This window comes from Raphanus sativus, chromosome 4 (assembly GCF_000801105.2).
Source record: "Raphanus sativus cultivar WK10039 chromosome 4, ASM80110v3, whole genome shotgun sequence".
NCBI classification, from domain to species: Eukaryota; Viridiplantae; Streptophyta; class Magnoliopsida; order Brassicales; family Brassicaceae; genus Raphanus; species Raphanus sativus.
The window spans coordinates 5,511,203-5,536,514 of record NC_079514.1 but is presented as its reverse complement, the minus strand read 5'-3'; the positions used below and the strand labels follow the sequence as shown (position 1 = coordinate 5,536,514).

General features: G+C 35.0%; 2 protein-coding genes and 1 non-coding gene across 3 annotated transcripts; 1 reads left to right on the top strand and 2 right to left on the bottom strand.

Annotated features, from left to right (window-relative positions):
* Nucleotides 1–9,685: 9,685 nt before the first annotated feature.
* LOC108849067 (ACT domain-containing protein ACR7) lies at nt 9,686–12,521 on the bottom strand. Its single transcript, XM_018622572.2, has 6 exons — nt 12,243–12,521; nt 11,721–11,766; nt 11,514–11,628; nt 11,356–11,423; nt 10,591–11,262; nt 9,686–10,497 (listed from the first exon to the last, which is right to left on the bottom strand). Exons 1-6 carry the CDS (start codon nt 12,302–12,304, stop codon nt 10,108–10,110), a joined length of 1,353 nt encoding a protein of 450 aa, XP_018478074.1. The 5' UTR covers nt 12,305–12,521; the 3' UTR covers nt 9,686–10,107.
* A 7,306-nt stretch (nt 12,522–19,827) lies between these two features.
* TRNAK-CUU (transfer RNA lysine (anticodon CUU)) lies at nt 19,828–19,900 on the top strand. The gene has a single exon. It is a non-coding gene; the product is annotated as a tRNA-Lys (tRNA).
* A 256-nt stretch (nt 19,901–20,156) lies between these two features.
* On the bottom strand, nt 20,157–21,864 carry LOC108840802 (protein DETOXIFICATION 56-like). The gene has a single exon (XM_018613620.2). It carries the CDS (start codon nt 21,713–21,715, stop codon nt 20,240–20,242), a length of 1,476 nt encoding a protein of 491 aa, XP_018469122.2. The 5' UTR covers nt 21,716–21,864; the 3' UTR covers nt 20,157–20,239.
* Between the last annotated feature and the right edge of the window lie 3,448 nt (nt 21,865–25,312).

Below are 25,312 nucleotides of genomic sequence, written 5' to 3'. Positions count from 1 at the left end.
CCTTTCTTTATACTACTATCCATGTTTCCAAACAATATACTTATTTCCTTATACTACTATCAATATTTCCAAACAATATATTTTATATACTACTATCAATGTTTCCAAACAATACAATAATTAATCTTAGTTATTTTATATCCATCATTTTCTCTTTAAAATTTTGTAGAAACGTCATAATTTCATAAATTACAAAATAATGAACTTTAAATTTTGGATTATAAGATTATAAATTATGAAAATATCACAATTTCAATCAAATTAGATTACATATCGGTCATCCATCAGTTCAATCGGTTAGTCTCAGGTTTTAATGACTTTTTAATATGAATATTTTAAAAAACTAAATTGAATTGTTAGATCTCCGGATTAACCGGTATAATCACAATCGGGTTAAATTTAAAAACACTGATTTAAATACAAAAATATTTTAAATACACACTCTTTAAAAATTAACAAAATATTTGTTAAGTTATTAATGAAATTTTTTATCGTAAAATATTCCGCGCTTCCAAAGCGCGGATCAAGATCTAGTTATTTTTTAAAAGACAGAGGTGGCCTGCAGATAAGAGTTGTTTATTTCTTTTTCTTTGTCATCAAGACTTGTTTATTTTATTTTCCGTATTTAATTTATCACTATTGTTTGTAATATCTGGATTTTGAATCTAGCAAAAACCACAAAATAATGTAGGACACAAATTACAGAATACTGTCTTTTAAATTTTGAAGTCATATTAACGCTAACTTCAAATTTGATTTTTTTTTTTTTCAAATTTGATTTCTTAGAACATCCTCATGCTAAAATTTCCAATTGCAACACATGTACTTTGTTTTAGTTTCTTTTAGTAACCCTCAAGACTAACAATGTTTATAAACGCTTCGTGATATATGCCGCGGATTGATCTGTGGCCTATGATTACATAATCTTGTTTTGAGTTTGGCATATTGTCGAACAAATCTTTGGACAAGAAAATGAAAAGAAAAGAGGTTCACGCAATACATGTTGTTTTAGTAGAAGTACGTATCTTTTGATCAAACCATCCCTTACTCAAACCGAGAGTTTTACACCAAAGGTGCGATTACAGAAACATTAAGGCCTGTTTTGGTTAAAATCCTCAGCAATAGAGTTCTTTAACTGAGGAATAAATTCAAAGGAGATAAATGACAAGGAGTGTGACAAGGACCATCACAGAAGACCATTTTAACGGATATCGTATGCCAAAAAAAATCATAGACATTTACAGGACCAAGCAAAAAACTTAATATGTTTTGAAATAAGAAAATAAGTTTATATGTATAAGAAGATGATTAACATAATGGATATTTCTACTCAGTGTGTACACTTGTTTTGTATATAAACTGACAAATCTCAGGTTTGAGGAGTAAATTTTAGTTTTGTTAACATTATTTATATTGACCTATCATGAAGCTTACTGTTTACATATTTGTTAAAAAATGTTGAGTACAATTCTTTTTGGGAACAATCGAACACTACATGGATCCTTTTGTATCTAGTCTCGGGCTTCTGCACAGGTAGCGAAAGGACCTGCTCATCTCCAACGAGCTTGACCCGGACCGCAGTGATCATAGGGGTAGATGGAAGTGATGACTAACGGGATCACATACCTCCACCTAAAATTTAGTTTCTCATAAGTAATTAGCTCCAAAAAAAATTAGCTCAAGATCTTAATTTTCATGAATGTGCCTCCAACTATAGCACGCAATGGGCCGGATCGTGAAACACTGAAGCCCAATGTGAAGCCAAACACACAGATACCAGAGCCCAACGTGAAGCCCGGTATCAGCTCCTCCTCTGTCGTTTCTGCAACAACCTTTAACGAACAGAGTACATGTAAAGCAGCAGCTGGGAATGCGACAAAGACAGCTCATGGTCCTCTAACGTTCAATAGATTTGACTGTCTTATTCAGTCTCCAATCATGTGCTGACATGAGGATGAGACTCTACTTTAGGTTAAGATGAGATCCTTGTATAAATAGAGAGTGACGTTATAATGAATCATCAGGCTGAATAAGAATCAAGTTTGCATCTTTGCATAAACCTTTAGGTTTCACATGGTATCAGAGCTATGGCCGATACCTCGGATCCCTTATCAGCTCCCTCTCTAAGCATTTCACAATGCGTCACTCTCAAACTCTCTTCTACAAACTATCTTCTCTGGAAGACTCAGTTTGAGTCGTTTCTCTCTAGCCAATCTCTTCTCGGCTTCATCAACGGCAGCTCGCTTCGCCCCTCTCCTACTGTTACGGTCACAAACGGAGAAATCACCACTGAAGAGGCCAACCCAGAGTTCGTCAAATGGATCCGTCGAGATCAACTCGTGATGGCCTGGTTGTTCGGATCTCTTACAGAGGATGCTCTCCGTTCTGTCTACGGGTTGCAGTCGGCTCAGGAGGTTTGGTTCAGTCTCGGAAAGAAGTACAACAGAATCTCTGCTACTCGCAAGCTCGATCTCCAGCGTAAGCTCCAAGGTATGGCTAAAAACCAAAAGTCCATGACCGAGTACCTAGGAGATGTCAAGAGCGTTTGTGATCAGTTAGACTCTATCGGCTTCCCAGTTACCGAACATGAGATGATCTATGGCGCGTTAAGTGGTTTAGGCAAAGAATATGAGTCTATTTCCACTGTCATAGAGCATTCTATGGAGTCTCTGCCTGACCTGAGTTTCGAAGATGCGGCTTTCAAGCTTGTCACTTTCGATGACAAACTTCAGAGTCAAAAACAAGCTGCTGCGAGTGAAGTAACTCCACATCTAGCCTTTCATGCTGGTAGAGGCTACTCTAACAGAGGCAGAGGATATTACTCTGGCCGTGGGGGTTACAGAGGAAGAGGTTCTGGCTCCTACTCAACTCGCGGACGCGGTTTCCAACAGCAGTTCTCAGGCAACTCCAACACGAAGGTTAACTGTCAGATATGTGGGAAGTTCGGTCACTCTGCAGCAAAGTGTCACAACAGATTTGATCAAGCGTTCCAAGTTCCTGAGAATCTCCACAACGCCTTGACAACAATGAAACTTTCAGATCAACAGCAGTACTCTGGTCATGAATGGTATCCTGATTCGGCTGCTTCAGCTCATATCACAAGCAACCTGTCTCATCTACAGTCCGCTGAACCGTATCTTGGTGATGATCAGGTTATAGTAGGCAACGGTGACTACCTTCCCATTACTCACATTGGGTCTATCGCTCTGCAAACTCCTCAAGGTACACTGCCTTTAGAGGATGTCTTAGTCTGTCCTGCTATTACAAAATCTCTTTTATCTGTCTCTAAGCTTACCTCAGATTTCCCTTGTGAGATTACATTTGATGATACCTCTGTGCTTGTTAAGGACAAGGAGACAAAGCAGGTGATAACCCAAGGAAGAAGGCATAAAAACCTTTATATGTTGAAGGATGCTCGGTTTCAGGCCTTTTATTCCAACAGACAGCAAGCAGTCAGTGAAGCAGTCTGGCATCATCGGCTTGGACACTCAAACAGAGACATTCTTCAACAACTATCCAAGAATAAGGCGATCATCATGCGTAACTCTACTCTGGAGAAGCTGTGTGATGCGTGCCAGTTAGGCAAAAGTTGCAGATTACCTTTTATTTCTTCTGATTTTGTTGCTTCAAAACCTCTTGAGAGGATACATTCAGATTTGTGGGGACCTAGTCCAGTTGTATCTTCCCAAGGATTTCAATATTATGTTATCTTTATTGACAATCATACTCGCTTCTCCTGGTTCTATCCTCTCAAGACTAAAGCAGAATTCTTCTCTGTCTTTGTTCGCTTTCAATCCCTTGTCGAGAATCAGTTTCAAACAAAGATACAGAAATTTCAGTGTGATGGTGGAGGAGAGTATATCAGTACAGAGTTTCTGAATCACCTTGCTAGTCACGGCATCCAGCAGCTCCTCTCCTGTCCTCACACGCCTCAGCAAAATGGTCTCGCTGAGCGCAAACATAGACACATCACGGAGTTAGGCCTCACCATGATGTATCACAGCAAAGTTCCACAACAGTTGTGGGTTGAAGCGTTCTTCACTGCAGTGTTCTTGACTAATCTGATACCCTCCTCTGCTCTGCCTAAAGGGAGCAGTCCATATGAAGCTTTATACGGGAAGCCCCCTATATACACTTCTTTGAGAACGTTCGGCTGCAAGTGCTTCCCGTACCTGAGACCTTACATGAAGAACAAACTAGACCCGAAGTCTCTGCTCTGCGTTTTCCTTGGCTATAACGAAAAGTACAAAGGCTACCGATGTCTCTACCCTCCAACAGGCCGAGTCTACATCAGTCGTCATGTACTTTTCGATGAGTCTGCATTTCCCTTTGCAGACATCTATAGTCAGTATCACTTGCCAACTGATTCTGCAATGCTCAACGCTTGGCGCTCAGCAAATATTCACAAGATAGCTTCCTTGCCTGCAGATGATGTTCCTGAAGAGGTTCTTTCTGTCCCTCGTTCTACGGTTGTGAATGTCGGTACTATTCCAGTGGTCCTACCGCTTTCACCTGTTCAGCAGCAGCACAATGATGCGAGTTCTTCTGATGAAGCAGACTCAACAGATTCCTCAGCCTCCTCTCTTTCAGATATTGCAGAACCAGACTTGCTTCTTCAACCTCCTGTTGTACCTGCTCCTCACTCGATGACAACAAGAGCTCGGGCTGGAATCCTCAAACCAAACCCACGTTATGCTCTCTTTACTGTGAAAGCAGAGTATACAGAGCCCAAATCTTTGAAAGCAGCTCTAAAAGATCCTCGTTGGAATGGAGCAATGGGTACTGAAGTGGGAAATATGCATGAAACTGAAACTTGGGATCTGGTTCCTCCACATGAAGCTCAAGATCATCCGTTGATCAACTGTGGTTGGGTGCACAAAGTGAAATACAATGCTGATGGGACTGTAAATAAGCTTAAATCCAGGCTTGTTGCTCGAGGAAATGAACAAGAAGAAGGTACTGATTTCATTGAAACTTTTAGTCCTGTTGTGAGAACTGCAACAATACGGACAGTCTTGCATGTCGCAGTGACCAAGAAGTGGAAAATACAGCAGCTTGACGTGCAAAACGCGTTTCTTCACGGTGACCTGAAAGAAACAGTCTTCATGACACAGCCACCGGGTTTTGAAGATCCAGAGAGACCTGACTACGTCTGTAAGCTCAAAAAGGCTATCTACGGACTGAAGCAGGCTCCACGAGCATGGTTTGACAAGTTCAGTCTGTTTCTTCTCGATTTTGGCTTCTCTTGCAGCTTCCCGGATCCATCATTGTTCATCTATCATAGAGGTTCAACTGTCATCTACCTATTGCTTTACGTTGATGACATGTTGATCACTGGTAACGATGATGAGTTGCTTCAGACTCTGCTCAGTAGCTTGAAGACACAGTTTCGCATGAAAGATATGGGTGAAGCTCACTACTTTCTTGGTGTTCAGATTCATCGTAATGAAGAAGGCATATTCATGAACCAAGAAAAATATGCTCAAGAGCTTCTCATCACTGCTGGTATGGCTGACTGTGCTCCCATTGCAACGCCATTACCGCTTAAACTTGCTACTGTGGCTGGTCAAGATGAACTATTCGAGGATCCGTCTTACTTTCGCAGCCTTGCGGGGAAGCTGCAGTATCTGACTGTCACTCGCCCTGATCTGCAATTCTCTGTCAACTACATATGCCAGAGAATGCATATGCCGTCAAAAGCTGATTTTTCCTTACTGAAGCGCATACTGCGTTATGTGAAGGGTACTTACAATATGGGGATTAGCATCACTGCAGCCTCAGACTCTACCTTGCTCTGTTACAGTGATAGTGACTGGGCAGGCTGTCACAACACTCGACGATCAACTGGTGGCTTCTGTACTCTGCTTGGATCTAATGTGATCTCATGGTCCGCGAAACGACATGACACTGTCTCAAAGTCATCTACAGAAGCTGAGTATCGCACCATGTCTGCTGCGGCTTCTGAGATTGTTTGGCTACAAAACATGCTGCGAGTTATGGGACTTCAACAGAGTCGGACACCTCTGCTATTGTGATAATCTCTCTGCTGTTTGCCTCACCGCCAACCCAATGTTTCACAAACGAACCAAGCATTTCGATGTGGACTATCACTATGTTAGAGAGCGTGTTGCATTGAAGGCGCTTGAGGTGAAACATATTCCAGCAGCTTTACAACTTGCAGACATCTTTACAAAGTCTCTAGCTCAGGCCCCTTTCTTCAAGCTTCGCTCCAAACTAGGTGTCTCTGTTCCTTCTACTCCAAGTTTGAGGGGGTGTATAGCACGCAATGGGCCGGATCGTGAAACACTGAAGCCCAATGTGAAGCCAAACACACAGATACCAGAGCCCAACGTGAAGCCCGGTATCAGCTCCTCCTCTGTCGTTTCTGCAACAACCTTTAACGAACAGAGTACATGTAAAGCAGCAGCTGGGAATGCGACAAAGACAGCTCATGGTCCTCTAACGTTCAATAGATTTGACTGTCTTATTCAGTCTCCAATCATGTGCTGACATGAGGATGAGACTCTACTTTAGGTTAAGATGAGATCCTTATATAAATAGAGAGTGACGTTGTAATGAATCATCAGGCTGAATAAGAATCAAGTTTGCATCTTTGCATAAACCTTTAGGTTTCACACCAACTAATCTAAAATTTATTAAAATGCCCCGATTAAAATTTATTCTAGATCCGGTGCTAATCATAAACAAAGGCAATAGAGGGTTTTATTACCGGTCCCTTTTTCTTTTTTATTGTTTTAAGTTTTAGCTCAATTTGGTATTTACCAAACTAGTTTATGTCACCTTGAATAATGAGTACTAATTTATGATAAAAGAGGAGCATTTTACTGTATATATGTTTTTTTTTTGCTTAAATCATTGTATATATGTTTATTGTATATTTTTCTTTGTCAACAGTATTAGTTTACTTTGTTTGTTTTTCGTTGTAATCTTTTCACAGGTTTAGGTCACATTGATATCTACCTAACTAGTTAATGATATCTACAATTTTTTAATAGATATCTTCAATTATAAGCAATTTGTTCTAATATATACGCACACATATTTTATAATTTTCTTTGCCGACAATTATATTTTACCACTTTATGTGCTAAGAACACACATTAGTATATGATAAAATATACAAATGAAATATTTTTCCCCGGTTTGGTCTACTTTATTGTTTGAATAATTTAGAAAATGGAAGTAATCATGAAGCATAAGTATTTATAATTTATCATTTAAAACCGAATATAATGTAAATCGGGACCACAAAAGCATTGACCCTTATAGCGGTTAACACATCTAATTTGCCAAAAGCAATATGATAATTAAGAAAAATAAAGATTAGATAAGAACCAGGTATTAGTAGTATTTATTTATTTATTTGTTCTATTATAATACATTTATTTTCTTATAAAATATTCGGACGTGCCTTTCTCGGCAATTTTGTGTCTGTTCAGAAATCCACATTCTTCCCTTTTTATTTTTTTAACAGCAAATCAAAATTAGCTAGAATGCGGACCAAGAAACAATTAAAGAATAAAATTCTGAGATAGCAAGAAGGAACCATAAGTAAAGGTTATTATTAGATTTGTATATTTGTTGCTCAAAAAAAAATATTAAATTTGTATATTTATACGTATTATTTTCCAAAGAGTATAATCTGCGAAAGTCATAGGTTTGTGTTTTTATCTATTACAAGAGAAACCATTTTGTCAAAAAAACTGATTTGTGCTATATTTATATCTAGTAGTACTATTATTTTGTTTTACTGTTTTAGTGCTATTTATTTAGTTTTTGAGATGAATGTTTGGTTTCTAGTTTCGACTAAGTGTGTTCTAATCTGATTGTTGAAGGCTTTAAGCCATCATTATTAAGATACTGTGACACGAAGTAAGATTAAAACTAAGATATGTTAATAGTACTTGTTATTCTAAAATAGGTTATCCTTTACGTCCAAACTCCTGACGTATCACCAAATGGCAATATGTATAGTAATACCATGTGAATACAAGTGGTCAAGTATACTAATTATATAAAATCATCGGCGTGCGATTAAATTTTTATTAAATCATCTGTTAGAGATTTAAAATCTTATTAACCATTTCATAATTTTTGTTGACAGGATATAGTTTCTATTTTGATTTCAACTATTTTACAGTAGATATGTTAATCTAAATTTTCTTTGTTTATCAGAATGTGAATGATATTCAGTTTTGTTATTAAATATCAACTATATGTCAACAACATATCTTAGATATATAATGAAATTACATATACATATAAAAGTGTTAACAAACTATGAACTAATGTAAACGGCTCAATGTAATTACTTTAGGCCACAGAAGCCCTATGTAGATACTACTGTTAAATTACTGTTTATCAAATAGTAAAAGTATGTTATTTATGTAATAATATCATTATTTATCAAGAACAAAACGTATAAATTATTTTTATCATACAATTGGGAACCTCTATAGTAATATGGATAACGAAACTAATACACACTAATAAATTAATTTATAATATTTGAAATGGTTTCACTGGATTTAGCCAATAAAACATTGCCTGAAATCTCTAATTTTTTTGAAAAAGATTACATAGATAAAAATCTTCATAGGTTTCCAAATTTATCCAAAAAAAATTTGAGCTGAAATTTTTAAAAGATTATCTATAACCCCTTAGATCTTAGTGCCGGCACTGGCACTATCTTGATTACAGTTTCTAATTTCTAGTGGATCTCTCGATAGGATTCGAACCATGTAAATTAGTCATTAACGCATCATTAAAATCCATTTCAACCCTTATATTAGTTTCACGAGTCGTTCTTTTTTACGTCTTTAACTATCTAATTTTATGTCCAGTTGCTCCTTACGACTCGCTCTTTTTTTTTTTTTTATCATCTATCATTTTATTTTACCACTAAATAATTCAGTGCTCTTGTCAATTATAGGAAAAAAAAACAGATTAACAGAGTTGGTGGAGTTAAAATGCGAACCCGACTTCAACCGGCGGAATTAGGAAGCATCTCAGAAGAACCGGTTAGTGGAGATTTCAAGTTCAGAAGTCAGTAAGTCACGTGGTTCGCTTTTATTCGTCTATATTGCTTAGCTGTTTGCAACTTTGCACTTAAAGACACAGTAAAGTTATATTCTTGCTAGATTCTCTAAATTTCTTATTGGATTGTTTTCTCTTCTGATGAATTATAGAACGAGTACGATTTTCGCTAAATTTAAATGTTTGTTTTGACTTTTTCAGTTGTACCGCATTCTTTCGAAAAGGTAATATCATTAATTCTAACATATTTCTTTTTACCTATAATAACAGTGACATAAAGAAAAAGAAAACAGTGACATTTTTGAAAACTAAGTACTCATCAATGTCTTTTTTTTTTTTGCTAAAAAGGTACTCATCAATGTCATAAACATCAAAATTTCTCTAATCTCTATGTAATGTGGTAAAAAGATATTCTTCTCCTTATAACACGGGAAGGACTCAGAGTTAGGATTATGCATCACCATAGTTGTCATTAACATACGTGGATGTTACATCATGAGACGCACGTCCATGGCAAATAAGTCTTACACACTGATTCTTATACAAATAATTGTTTATTGGTTTGTAAAGCTTATCTTCATCTTGAAGAAATATACTTGTCTTTTTATAACCATGCTAAGAGATCACATGAGAACGAGATCCATAAAACAAAACAAACTAATAAGAGTACATGTAGGACCAGCTTGTCTCCTTTACTTAAAACAAACCCCGTAAACTAACTTGTTATTTACATAACACATTGACTTACTATTGACATGCTAATGTTCTTAACAACCATAGGTTATATAATAAATATGTACAGATAGAAATAAATGTACCAAGATCTACCTAACATTCTTCTACAACCAATTGGTCTAACAAGAAGACCGACCACCAATATTTTAGCCAACTTCCCACCTTCTTTTTGTACATACAATGATAATGCAAACCACAAACCAAATCCACTACCGGTTGACTATCTGATCCACATACACCAATTCAACCGCGTGAGTTGTTACAAACACGATTGAATTGGTATATATGGCTCGTTTAGTCAACCGGTTTAATGTCCTAAAAATATGATTTGATCAAACCCAATTGGTATAGATTTCTCATAACTAGACTCCCAAGTGATACTAACACTGCCCCTCCTCCAATGCGTGCTTGGTGATCTTGCTGCTCCTCTTTCTGTTGTTCCTTCACAACTGCTTCTCGGCAACTAAGCGGGAACGGTTCTTTAACACTTAAGTCATCGATTCCAATTTTCTCTCTAATTGATTTGATTATCTCTGGATCTATAAGGTTACCATTTGCATCTGTCACATAGAACACATTCCTCGCTATACCTTCTTTAGTCGATATCTTGGCTCTAGCAATGTTTAATCCGTTCTCCCTCAATACTCGTGTTACTTCTGCCAACAATCCAGGTCTATCTGTAGTGCATAGCTCCAATCTAACACCCTGCATAAAAGTAAAAATACATCAGATTCTAAACCGATTGGTTTAATTTTGGTTCAACCGGATTGAAATTTTTAATTGTTTCATAGTTCATACCTTAACCGTTCTTCTTTCAACGGCAGCTTGTAAACATTGGATCAAACGTTGTCTCTCCGGTTCTGAATTAACCGGGTTTCCATCACTATGTCTTACATAAAATTCCAAAAACGCCGTTTCTCCAACCGTTCGAATCGCGGCGTGGAACACAATGTAAGCCATGTCCGTTAACGTGCAAACCACGTCGAACAAAAGCTTCATCCGATCCTTGCACTGCAAGTTCACAACAGAGTAACCACGTTTCACAAGGTTCTGTACGGAAACAACCGGAGACGTCTCGGAATCAAACTTCTTCTCGTAGTCACGGTCCATGAACATCCTCTGATGCAACCTTCTCTCCATATGAGTGTTGCCACCATACGTAACGCATGTCCTCGTGTCGTTTTGGTAACCATCGTCTGCTTTTAACAAATTACGTAACTGCCCTTCTATCCGTTGGACACGGTCGGAATCTTCGTCGATCGCAGTCCCGGAGTTACCGTCTCTAACGTAGATCATGGAGGCAATCCTCCCGTTATGCGTCCATGCCTTAGCCTCGACAATATCACATTGAAGATCGGCTAGAACAGCGAAAACCTCGGAGAGTAAACCAACTCTATCTGTTCCGGTTAATTCTAGAGCCGTTAAACCGGTGTACCCTTCGCTTTTACAGTAATGAGACGTCTCGATCGACTGTAAATATTTTTAAAAGAGTGTTTTGAATATTTCATTTCACATAACATTCACAAAAGTAATGACATAGTTAAATGGTAAATTTAGGTTTACCTTTTCAATGTAACGGATTAGGTTCTCGTCAGTTAATTTGTTTCCATTAAGGTCGCTGACATGGAAAACTGAACAAGCAAAAATAAAAAAAAACGAATCAACTAAATTATTTTTACTTCCTTAATTAGTCTAATTAGCGTTAGATTAGGGATAATTACCATCCATATTCCATTTCCCGTCAGAGGAAATATAAGCTTTCCTAATCCAGAGATTCATATCGGTTAGAAGCTGTACAGATTCAAGCAATATTCCTGGGCTTCTTGCGCTATCGATCTAACAAAAAAAAACGATTAAGTTTTTTAAGTATTATAAATCATTTTGAAATGAAACGGAAGAGAAGAGGAAGGTAGCGTGAGGGTAAAAACCTTGACGACAGTTGAATTGGGGCAAACTCCATTGTCAATCACGACCCTACAAGTTACCAAAAAGACAGCGACCCTTTAACCTCACTCTTTTGTATGAATCAAACAACCAAAACATTACAAATTAAAAATTACCAATAATTTGACTTGTTGTTTTACTATACACTATTATTATACACTAATACACGAGGGTAAAGCGAGGAGATGACAAAGACTTCCATGCAAATTGGAGATTATTCTTTCTTCATCAATTCATCAAGAACCTTATATTCGTTTCAGCAAACTTATCATATGAAATAAAAAAATGATCAAGTGAACTTGTTGAATTGTTTAAATATAAATGTTAACAGCGAATTTAAGCTTTGAATAAATACGAGAAAAAAGAGGTTAATTCCTAGGAATAAAGATCTTGATATATTTTTGTTTTTGTTAAAAGTCCATGATTTTTCTTCAAAGAAGATGATACTTTTGTACATAAATATTAGGTTCTATAAGAAAAAGAAGAGTAATAGAAAGAATATAAACCTGGGCATGTTCATCCGTACAACGAGCTTCTCATATTCATTAGAGCAATCAGATAACTCCATCTTTATCCTTCAGTTCTTTTTTGCTCCTTGTTGCAGAGAATAAATCCTTCAAACAATATCTCACAGCCTCACGGAGCACCCTTTTATATATCTTCTTCTTCTTCAGATATTAGGATGAAGCTATCAATAAATAAAACAATTCATGTGTTTGCACAGCGTCGTTCTTTCTCTCTATCTAAAAACCACTCTGTCTTTCTCTCTCCTCTTATGGGGCAGAGTTACTTCCAAGTCTCTCTTAAATATTTAATAGGAGAAGGAAATAAATTGTAACAAAATATTAATAAAATATCCACGAGGCGTTACGACCGGCTCTTGAAAAATCAAAACAGACGCTGACCTGTTCCTGTTTTGGATTCCTCTAGCGGCTCCCATAGGAAAAAAAATCTAAACCATTCAATTTTCAAAATTACTAATCTTCTTATTTGACTTTCCTTTCTGTCTCCTTTTCACCCATCTGGATTCTTACCCACTTTCCTGATTTATTTTCCTGTCTTTTATTTTCACAAACATCAGGAAAAGAAAAAAATACTCCCTCCATTTCATATTAAGGCTCTAACTGGTAACCAAAGAAATGACTAGGAATGGCTAATTCCTCTTTATTCTGTAAACTTGACACCATTTATAAGAAATGAGAATAATCAATTCCTTTTCGTTCCTTAAATCCGATACCATTTATAAGAAATATTTTTTATTCAGTATTCCTTCTCATTCCTTTTAATTTAAGGAATCAAAAAAGAAATATGTTCCTTATGAAATCCGGGAAGGAACAGTAGAAAACAATATTCCTATTATTTTTTTCCTTTTTATTCCTTTCCTCGTTGTTCCTATGATTCCTTACTGGTCACCAGTTAGAGCCTAAGTGTCGTTGTAGAGATTTTTTTCGTTGCAAAATAAGTGTCGTTTTAGCATTTTAATGCAAAATTTATTAACTTTATTCTGCATTTTATTTTTTTATTGGTTGAAATGTATGGATAATAATGTTTTTGTATGGAAAATATGCAAAATTTAATAATTTCTTAATCCGTGTGTACAACTCTAAAATGACATTTATTCAGAAATAGATGGAGTACAATGGATTATTGACAAAACATTCGGTTAAGAGATTGGTTATCAATGGTTTAATGTTGATCATAGTCAGGTTAATCTTTTATGCTATGTAAATATGTATATAATCAGAACTCTGTATTTTACTTTATACTTGGGTTGAATAATACAGTAACAAAACTTTCTTCTTTCGCTATCTTTTCTTGGTCGTAATGGTATCAAAACCATTATTCTCTATTTTCGATTGATTTAAGCTTCGATCATCGTCAATCTTATTCTTTTCTTTGTTCATCTTGTCTATTTTCTTATTCACAATTGTTTTATTCTAGAAATTTATGAGAAAATTAACTTTACAAAAAGTATTTACAGAGCATAAGAATAATCCGTTATTATCAACAGTAAACCAGTGACAATCAATATCTTAACCGAATGTATTGTCAATATGGCTCGACCGTACAACCCAGTAAATGCAACACTTTGAGCTAGTTCGTCTGTCGGGATCCCCATGGCATGTAGAAGAGTTGTGGATTTTACGCGCGTTTGTCAACGGTAAAGTTAACGACACATGATTCACGTAACAACAAACAGCCGTTGATGATTCCGGTTCGTGCGGAAAGTTAGTTGTCTTCCCGCCAAATATACGGTAATTAGCAGATGTTTTTAGGTTATTTATATTTTCATTGTACTTATTAACAGAAATGTTTTTTGCACAAAAAAGTTGACAGTTTAATTTCAACTTGTAAGATTTTTGTCTTGTTAGTTTCAAGAAAGGATTTTTTTTCTTCTTGTTATCCAACTGCACTTGTGACTTGTTAGAAACCAAAAATTTAAGGGGTGGCGTAAAGTTATGTTACCGGTACATATATTAATATTTACACGTTCAAGAAATTATAAAAATTATAGAGATAACCAAATATTTAAAATTGTTGACATTATACATTTGGTTAGTTATCTTTTTATAATAACAACATTAGTATTAGGAATTTTGAAAATTAGAAGATAATAGAAAAGAAAAGTTGTCGGTATGTTTTATTAAATTAAAAATAAAACCGTGTTGAAAACTATAGAAAAATGGTGTGAAAAATAGAGTCATGTGTCCACGGTAAGAAGAAATGGCTGGCTTAAGACTAGTCGTAGGCGCGTCAAAGCAGATGTTGGTCCCACATGTACCTATCGACATGCGAACGACTTTGGTCGGCATGGCTGGTTTATTTGTTCATTTTTAAAGAAGATACACAACATACTCATAAAATCTTCACCGTCTCAAATGTAACCATAAATGATAGTGGATCGTAACCGTTGTTCTGTTACCCACTAAATACTTTTCACTATTTATATGGAAGTATAGTAACGGAAATGTGATTTATCTAGGCAATATAAAATATCTAAAGAAATGTTTGAGAGGTTTAAAGTGTCATGTGAAATATAATGAACGTTCGAGACTTATTAAATGGGGAAGACATGATTCGTGTCTGCTTGATTGCTTTGTGGACTTGTAGTTGTAGCAGGTAGCAACGATGTGTTTCTTTTCGTATTTTTATGGAGTCACACCTGTTTTTGATTATTTTATACGTAATGTTACATTTATCTACACTTGAATCCGAGATGGGAGATGCGTTCTTCAAAGACTTTAAGAGTGTGATTATTGTCACAGTTCTAAAGAAAAAGATGATATTTAGGCGACGGACGGCATAGATGCATAGTTGAGGCCTTCGACTAAAGAGACTTTCAATATGTAAACCACATGCTGAGTTTTTCAAACCAAGAGGTATAAACTATTACTGGATCAATTTGTTTTGATGATATTTTGTTTCTTAAGATAAAAAAATACCGCATCGTCGAGTAACTTGTGTGATATCTTGATGTTTTGAAGTGTCAGAAGATTATAGCCGTAGATCTCGGCTAAGTTAGATCTTAAAGAATCATAGAACAAGAGAGAGGATTAAGATTTGGTCAAAGACAGAACACGTGGTCAAAGCATGCAACAGTTGTCAGTGTCACTTCTCAATGGTCAGAATTACAGGATTAATAAAATAAACCAATGATATGATTCCAAATTTTCTTGTTTATATAGATAGTTCCATTCACATTTGGTACTAATGGGATGACTAATTTATTTAAAATGTAAGCCGGAGTTAAGAAGAAGAGTATATGAATATAAAAGTAGAAATTGTCAAAGATATTTCAAAGAGAAGAGTGTGGCGTGGGACTATAACTTGGCTTGTAATTTCAGACATTTGAACCGGCCATTTTTTATAATCCAATTCTCTTAAATATTTGACACACACATTTAGAAGATAGTGACATCTTCTAATTGCTTGTATCACTATAAAGTATATACACTACCTCCATTTCAAATTAATCCATGTTTTAGATTTCTCATACTTATTAATAAAACATATTAAATGTATAGTTTTTGTGATTAACATTTTTTCATAACTTCTAACTAATCAAAATTTAGTAAATATAATTAATTTTCTTGAAATTTATAATTTTCATTATTATCTATTAAAAATTGTATTGAAAAGGTAAAAAATACATCTTTTTGACACAATTTTTTTCTAAAAAATGGATTAATTTGAAATGGATGGAGTATATGTTGTATATTACAACTGTAGCCAACATTTATATAAAAAGAACTCATAAAAGTAGTTCTTCGGACAAGATGAACTTTTATAGTTTTGAATTTGAACCTTAGATTTGATTATTACAGCGACAACTAACTGCCTGATCACGATCATATACCAAGATAATGAGTTTAGTCGTTGTATTTTTATCCAAACATTATAGTTTGTTAAAATTTTAGATGGTTGCAACAACTACCTGTAGTTTAAAATATAAATTGGATTTCGCTTTTGTAACTAGTTCATTTTATGAGGAAATAAATTATTAGTTGTTCTAAAGAATGAGTTACAACTAGTTACATCACAAGATAACTCATGAGGTATCACAAGAGATGTTAATTACCTAAACCACTTAATCCTTTTCTTGCATAAATCAACTAGTCTATCTCGTTTCATCATGTATGTATAAGTACATGTATTGTATGTATAATATTTCATATGTGATGTGTAACAGTCTGTTTACCATTTCCATTGGCAAGTAACATTTCCCAAATAGAAAACAAATTATAACCGAAAAGTACAAGGTAAAAAAAGAAAAAAAAAGTACAAGGTATACACATGCATTATACAACCCCACTTGATCGACTTAGTCATGAAATTTGAAACAGTTTCAACTCTGAGAAGCAAAATTAAGAGAACCGTCCCCAAAACATTAGTGCGACAGATTCCACAAACTAATTAAATAAAATGGCAACAAACTTAGATTCAAATATGTTTCATTTATATCTTAAGAAGGAGCCTAATCTCAAAAGTCAAAACCGACTTTTGACATATCGCAGAACGGCAGAAGAATGGTATTATCAGCAAATGCATTTGTGTAACTAAAACTTAACGTTATTAATAATCAATAAACGTTGACAAAAGCTTTATAAAAGTAATACTAACTCTGAGTGACCTGAGTGCGTGTCTACTGATATCGGATCTATACAACGATAAACGTGGGGCGTACATGTAAAACGATGACAAATTCACCGATAAACACTAGTATTATTATTTTATAAAAATCCAACCTCAATTAATGTTGAGCTTTCAAACCCACTCATATATTGAGATCTGATTGCCCACCCTCACACTCTCTCTCGGATATGTGTTTCCGATTCACATGGCACTCACAAGACACAATCAATGTTTTTAGGTTCTTTGTCTACCAAAACACCAATAACCAAATGGTTGTATCATGCTGTATTGGTAAGTGTATTTATTTTTCGTTTGGTAAAATGTCATTTTTTTTTAATTCGCAATCAACAAAAACGTTTACATTTTCAAATTGTTCTGTTGAAGCTAGAAGTTAATATATACACTCTTGGTTAAGATATTAGCTTTCATTAGGTACATTCTTAGCAAATACAATATTTTCAGTTATCTAAAGTAACTGTTTCAAATTTGTTGAAACGTCATTTTATTACCTAACTAGGGTCGGCCCGCCCTACGGGCGGGATGTGAACTATAAAATAATTTCAACGGCTAATATACAAATTAAAAACATTAAGATCTGGATACTGAAATTTTAGGCATGTATATCCGGATCCGGACCAGTTATATATTTTTAAAATATTTAAACATAATTATATCTATATATGTATACTATAAATATTTAGTTTAAAATGTCTATTTTTATTTTGTTTAACATTTAATATATACTTATTTTAATGTGATGTGTTCTAATTTTTATTTGATGTATATGTTGTGAGACCATACTATTATAATTATTATTTATATTTTTTGTTGTGGGTTTTTAGTTTGATGAAAACATAATTTTATTACAATTGACCAATTTTCCTATACAGTATAGTTTTATTTTAGAAATGAGAATATCCAAATATGTTTTATTTGTTTATTTATATTTGATCTAACTTGTATTGTCAATGTTTTTCTCTTTTATATCATCTATATCATTCACAATGTGTAATTATAAAGATTTATACATCATATAAGTTTTTTTATTCTACTTCATCTATTCCTATTCTTAGAAGAAATAAGATTAATCTTCTATGTCATTTGATTGGATTTTGTAAGTTATTCTATAACAGTGATTTATATTTATATTAAAGTTTATTAATATTTTTAAAAGCATTAATACATATAGAACTTATAGAAATTTCATTTGCGAAAACATAGTTAAAATATAATATATATTTTTAAATTATTTTTGTTTGTATTTATAATCATACATTTGCAAGTTAAACTATAACCATAAAATAAATAATTATATTCCACGAACGGATTATGAGCCTCACAAAATTTGAAGTATTTTAAAGCTCGAAAAGAAAAAGAAAAATTGGAGTATCTTATATATTTGATAATATATCCAAGGTTTGAGAATACCCATAAGCGTATGGACATTGTATAGTCAGAAAGCTTGAAGTTGTGGTTGCTCCGGGTAATGCCAATGGTCGCTGGCCTCACCTGCTCGCCGACGAATAGCTTGCTAACTCCACAAGACGCTGCCTTTTTCAGAGAGATGAAGAGATCGCGATCTCCGGAAGATTATAAATTTTGCCGGAAACGACGCATCGAAGGTTTATATATATAAGGATCTAGCAGACGAAGAGCGCAATAGGTTGATTCGTAGTGGGATGGAGAATAAAGACGATTTAAGATTAAACCACAAACACCTTACAGAATCTAGAAAGTCTCAGCGCCAAATGAAAACAGACGAAGAACACGAAGGAGAACATCTGTTTAGGGATTCCGTAGAACAGTGTCGATGGGCCTAGTGCCGAAGAGCATTTTATTTGCGCTGGACGAAGCCCATTTCGAGAGAACAAAGTTTAAGTGATACGGTGCGTATCTGATGTGTCAACTCGTGAGACTTCTAATTTATGACATGGACGCTGATGTGTCAGCAGGAGAGATTCAACTCTCTTTTATATATATAGATGGCCTGGCCAAGAGATTAGTTCTTTAAAATTAGATATAAAATTTAAGCTTCATTTCTTTTCATAATCAAGAATTCGTTTTTTTTTTCTTTTCAAGAACTGATTGAAAGCTTCTTGGGACAGAAAACAAGAGAAAACATATCATTCTACTGGAATCCTTTCATTAACGAGTTAAACAAAAGAGGCCTGGTAAGGTTTTCCACGAGCCCTGTAAATGAAATAAATAATGGGCTTTCAAATTGGTAGGAAGCCCAAGTTTATATGAATAAAAAGTCAGCTATATTAAACGATAGCGTTTCGGTGTTCTTGATCATTGGGATATTCGTTTTTCTTCTCCTTTGATATCCATACAAAAGTGAAGTAGGCAAAACTAAAAAAAAAAAGAAAAAAGGGCAGATCAGTCTCTTGACGAGATAATTTTATACTCAGTCTCTGATTCACGTATCCATGGTTGATCCCTCAATTGTTCTCTCTAATTCTTAGCCTTTGCAGCAGAAGCTAATGTGCGCACGCAGGTACGCACAGATCAACCATCAATCCATGAAACTATCGTCGTATCTAACGAGGTTACCATCTTTCTCCAATAATCATATACATGCAACTTTTTGTTTGAAGGTGACGAGATCTGTGATTAATATACACATAATGAATTGAAAATTCAAATTAGTGAGTGGGAACAGTTGTTGACAATGCTTTATAGATAGACATCTAATGCTGTTAGTATATGCTTTACAGGGTGTGTGAAGGTTTGCGTAAAGGGCACTTTGATTCTTTATCTGTAAATAAAACCAGGTTTGACGTATCACTTTAATCCTTACTTTGTATAGCTTATTCTTGTCTTTTAGTGAAATTTAGGTTACTCATTTCAGTGCTGGAATCATTCAGAACCTTTTTTAGAATTACCACTGGGAAAGCCATCGTTATTTTTTATTACTAACAAAACACTATAAATATTTTAGTGAAACAACAATCGAAAGCCCGTCTAGCTCAGTTGGTAGAGCGCAAGGCTCTTAACCTTGTGGTCGTGGGTTCGAACCCCACGGTGGGCGCTTTCTTTTTTTCTCTCTACTCGAAATAATTTTTGTTTCTTCTTATTTCAAATGAAATCTTATCCTTGCAGTTGCTCAAATATTCAATTAGTAATCTCTTTCCTTATTTAAGTTTCACATTTTCTGCATAATGTACAGAGAATCTCTGCTTTACCCGCTTTATACTGCATGATAAGGAGTTTCTGCATAATATACAAATACAAGAGACTCCTTATCTTAATAACTTCTAAACTTCTAAGGAAAAGTCTACTACTAATGAAGCTACTTCTCTATATGAGTGTCTTTGACCTTATTATTTCTTAAGACATCAAGATACTTGTTAACATGTATTTTGAGAGATCATATCTTGTTTTGACTCTGTTCTCCCTCAGTGTTACAAGCTAGAATCTGTGCTTTACCCGCCTCTTTCTCCCAATCAATCCTTGCAATAAAGATGAGCAACGTCGAGAAACAAACAGATGCTCCAACCAAAAACCCTACCAAGAACCCTACAAGACCTAGTTTACCTTTGAACGCCAAACTCACCCCTAACGGCAAAGCCAACAGGTAAAACCCACCGAGATTCGCATACATCCCAAGCAACGGCTTTGCCGTTCCACGAACAATCTCTCCACATACCAACAAAGGGAAGTTTATAACCTCAACAACCGCCATTATCAGCATCAGCTTCTTCACACCGTTTATGATCATCAAGTCATTGCGAGCGTACAAAGAACCCCATACACCTCTACACGCTATCATCACCAAAGCTCCCACGCATCCCGAAACAACACCCACACCGAGGGTAGTATAAGCTGCTCTACAAGCTCCTTTTGGATTATTCCCGCCGAGCTCGTTAGACACTCGTGTGGCCACGCACGTCCCCAAGGAAAGCATCACGGCGTAAAGCAAGTAGTCGAAGTTGAGAATTATGACCAAGGTGGAAACAGACTCCTCAGGGTTTTGTAACCTCCCGGCTAATATGACCAAGATCTCGTAGCACCACCACTCGAGGCAGACGGTGAGACAGCACGGTCCACTAAGTTTGATCAGGTTAAGCCATTCTTGACCACGTTGGTCTAACAACCCGTCTTGTCTCCATTTGTTATCTTTCAACCCCTCAGCGACTACCACGTATCCCGTTAGAAGAACCACGACGATAAGATCGGTGATCCAAACCGCCATTGCAACTCCTTGGACTCCCTTAGCCCTAGAGAGGAATATGTTTATGGGGATGTGAAGAGAAGTGGCTGCAGCTGTGGTGTACATGATGGGGAGAGTAACGCCTTGTGAGCTTAGATAAGCCTTGAGGGGACAAAGCAAAGAGAGAACAGGTAGATCAGGAAGGAGGTAGAGAAGGTATCTCTTGGCTATGAAGGATATGTCTTCTTTTTGACCTAAACCGATGAGGATCTTGTCAACGTTGAGCCACAAGAGAGAAATAGGGATCGAGATCAGGAGGAGCAAGAGCACAGCCATCATGAGGGTTTTGTGGAGAAGTTTAAAGTTCTTGGCTCCGAAAGCCTGGCCACAGATGGGTTCCATTGCAGCGGAGATTCCGTATAGAACCGCAAAACCAGTAGCGTTTGCAAAGGAAAACCCTAATGAGCCACCGGCTAGGTTATGTTTGCCTTGACGGGCAAGAAACACAGATGTACTTGTTATCTTACCAAGCCACAAGAAGTTCATAGCCACCAATGGTAAACCAATTCTCATTTGTACCTTGAGCTCATGAGAAATGCTCTGCATCAAGGTCTTTGAACAACACCCTTCAGAGACTTTCAATCCATCAGAGGCTTCTAGATGAAAAGTCTCTAATTTCGATGTCTCTGACATTTGTGTGTAGAAGAAGAGGATGATTTTGAGAAAGGGAAGTTGATAAGTGAAACAATAAAAGGAAAAGAACTTTGAGAAGTTGCTTGTTTATTAGTTGATAAGATCAAGAAATTTGTAGGTGGCCAATGGCTTTTATGTTTTCGTGTAGGACTGTAAATTGTAAATTAAAAGCATGGTTTGCGTGAGAGGTTGCATTTTCTGGAGAAAGTTATTGTAACGCTCAAGAAGAAAAGGTGGAACAATTTGGTGGGTTTCTACTTCTTAGTGCACTGATGATGATGAAACCACATCAGTCACATTTGCAATATTTTTTTTTGTTTCGCCTATTTTTTAATATTTAAAAATGCTCAGCTAATATTATATTTATATATCATATTCTTGTAGATTTTCTAAACTTGATTCCAGATTTTGTTTTAACTGCTATGAAAAATTCCATGATGGTCAAAAGTATAACTAAACTGCACGGATCAAGGCCCCGAGTAATACTGACCAAACTGATAGTTGATCAGTTCCATCTCTTCTTTGTAGCGATTAGAAACTATACTTTTTATGAGATAAATAATAAAATTCAAAGACAAGAAAAGAGAGGACATGCGACCTTAGCTTTTTATTTTTCTTTATAGAAAAGCAAGAAATAATTGCAATAAGGCATATAATTGTGTGATAAAAAACATCATGAATTTAATATACAAACTCTTTTTATGGATCACTGGATGTTTTACCTTTTGTTTTGGTGCTTCTCAAAAGAGGTTCCGTCTAAATTCTAAAAGAACTAAAAGAGAAAAAATAAAGGGTTCAGAAAAATAAAGGGAAATTGCATTGCATACACATAGCAACACAAAAAAAAAAGTTTATAACCATAACAACTTCTTGGTTATGATATTGTTTGTATAATATGTATAAAGACAAAAAATACCCTTCATTCTACTATTTCAATTTCACTCTCACTTCCATCGTTCATCACTTCATCTTGTTCTTCTGAAACTATTTTTTTCCAGAATGATCTTTATTCTCTTTCTTTTGTCTGATGATCATTTATAAGCTTTATGAAATTCTTGGAAAGTGATACTTCGCATGATGTGTAATCATCTGATCCAATAACTATGTTTGATCACGTTTCTTCATATATTTGTTTGGGTTTATATTTTTAATACTTTGATATATGTGGATTAAAAACAGAGGATGCGTAAGAACTAATGGAGAAGATGAACAGTAAATGTTGTGTTGTACTATTCCATTTGATAAATATAGAATAGTACAACACAATGTACTATAACATCATCTCCACTCCTCCTCCTCTTTTTCCTCTTCCTCTTACATCATCTCCACTCCTCCTCTTCCCCGTGCACGCAACTCTCACAGAAGCTTTCCTTCGTGTCATAACACATACATTTATGGTGACATTCTCAAGTTGTTATGTTAACTTTGACCCTCTCAATTGGTTAGACACTGTGTACATATTAAAAATAAAAGTTTATGTGGTTGTGTCGAGTATTCCATATTCAAACTATCATATTAACTTTGACCCTCCCAATTGGTTAAACTGCTCTAATTTTCTTCATAATCTATATCCCCATATCATACGTCATATATTCTATACTATTTTAAATTACAGTATAGTATGATAAATTTTCTTTTCTCTTCTTTTGTAATTTACATCATACGTCATAATCTATATCCCCATATCATACGTCATAATCTATTTGTCTTTACCTATACTATATGATTTGAGTTTAGATTTAGGGTTTCTCTCTCTCTCAATTTATCATATTATACTCTATTTTAAATTACAGTATAGTATGATACGTTTCTTTTTCTCTTATTTTGCACTTTGTATCTCTTTCTCTACCTTCTGATTCTTCTTACTCACTACTTGATCAGTTACATTATTTTGTTTTCCAACACCATCGCCACTCATCAGCTCTTTCTCTAAAAAATTTTTAGAGAATTTCATATATACAAAGTTTGTGGGTGTGTCGAGTTTTCCATACCATAGTATGTATAACATAGTCATGTAATGATAATGGTTTGAGTTTAGGGTTTAGGATTAGGGTTTGGGTTTAGGGTACATGGTTTGGGTATATGGTTTGGGTTTAGGGTTTTGGTTTGGGTTTACTGTTCAGAATTTGGGTTTAGGGTTTATGGTTTAGTGTTTGGGTTTAGGGTATATGGTTTGGGTTTAGGGTTTAGATTTAGGTTTAAGATTTAGGATTTGGGTTTAGGGTTTAGAGTATATGGTTTGGGTTTAGGGTTTAGGTTTGGGTTTAAGATTTAGGATTTGGGTTTAGGGTTTAGGGTTTACATTTTATGTTTGGAATAATCTATTCTATATCTATATTATATATAGAATAGTATATAATTCGAGCGTTTGATAATACATAGACACATTTTTCCATGTATGGCTATATTCTTAATTGTCATAATCTTTCGACTATACTATATAACATATAGTATAGTATTACAAATTCAGTTTTAGAGCTTCAAAATCAAACACACGCGCCTAAAAGGAGAATTTGGTCAAGATTGTGTGCTAATTGTCTCATCCACCGTTTGCAACTGTAGAATGGCTATATGCTTGAGTTTTTCCTCCCTTATGTACATCTCACAAATTCCCCCAAAAATAAAATAGAGGTTTCGACTGGTTGGTAAGTTTAGGTGATAAGGATTTCCACTGTTTTACCCATAAAGTTAGTGTTAAGTTGGTGGTTGAACAAAACTGTAGGAAAAACATATGTCGCAAACTTTTTTTTTTTGAAAAACATATGTAGCAATCTATCCGTGTTTATTTCATAAATCATGATTGATGATAGTGGATATGAGCCGATAACAGATAATTCAGATTTTGTTTAAAAAAATTATATCCAACATTTGGCGCTAATCAGATGCTTTTATCAAGATTAAATTAAATAACTCAAAGTAGGTGAAATGGAAATCATATGCATGAAAAATATTACATCATCCTACTGATATGATTGCCACTCTTACTTCGAGTTAATGAACCTAAGCTTGCAACTTTTTCTTTTTTTGAGAAAGGGCTTTTTAAGCTTGCCACTTTTACTGGAACATATTTTCAGAAGGATAAACTAGAAATAAATATGCTTTAGAATCAGAGACGTTTAGAGTTTTACTCTATCCATATAAATGATGTTTTGAGAGATTTTGTTCTTTCATGAAAGAAGATGTTTGTACAAATATAGATAATTTTAACTTTATCAAAAATTATTTAACCAATTGCATTTTATTATCTCTATTTGTAATTAAATAAATTAATTTAAAATCATATTTTAATGATAAAAATAGTTTTCTTAAGTAACATGAAACCAACGGAGTATTAATTAATAGTCTTTGTGATCGAATTTGACAAGTAGGCAATTAATTAATCAATCAACTCAATGAGAACCCATTTGGGCTTACAAGGGTCCATTTATTTGTGCCGGACCATCAAGGAGTATTTCAACGTCTGTTCGACACATTAGGCAACAAAACATGTTACAACGGGTCCATTTATTTACTACCCAATTTAATACCCCAATTAATTATTTTGCACATTTTAATAACCAAACTTTTAAAATTGTGCCCACTTTAATACTCAAACTT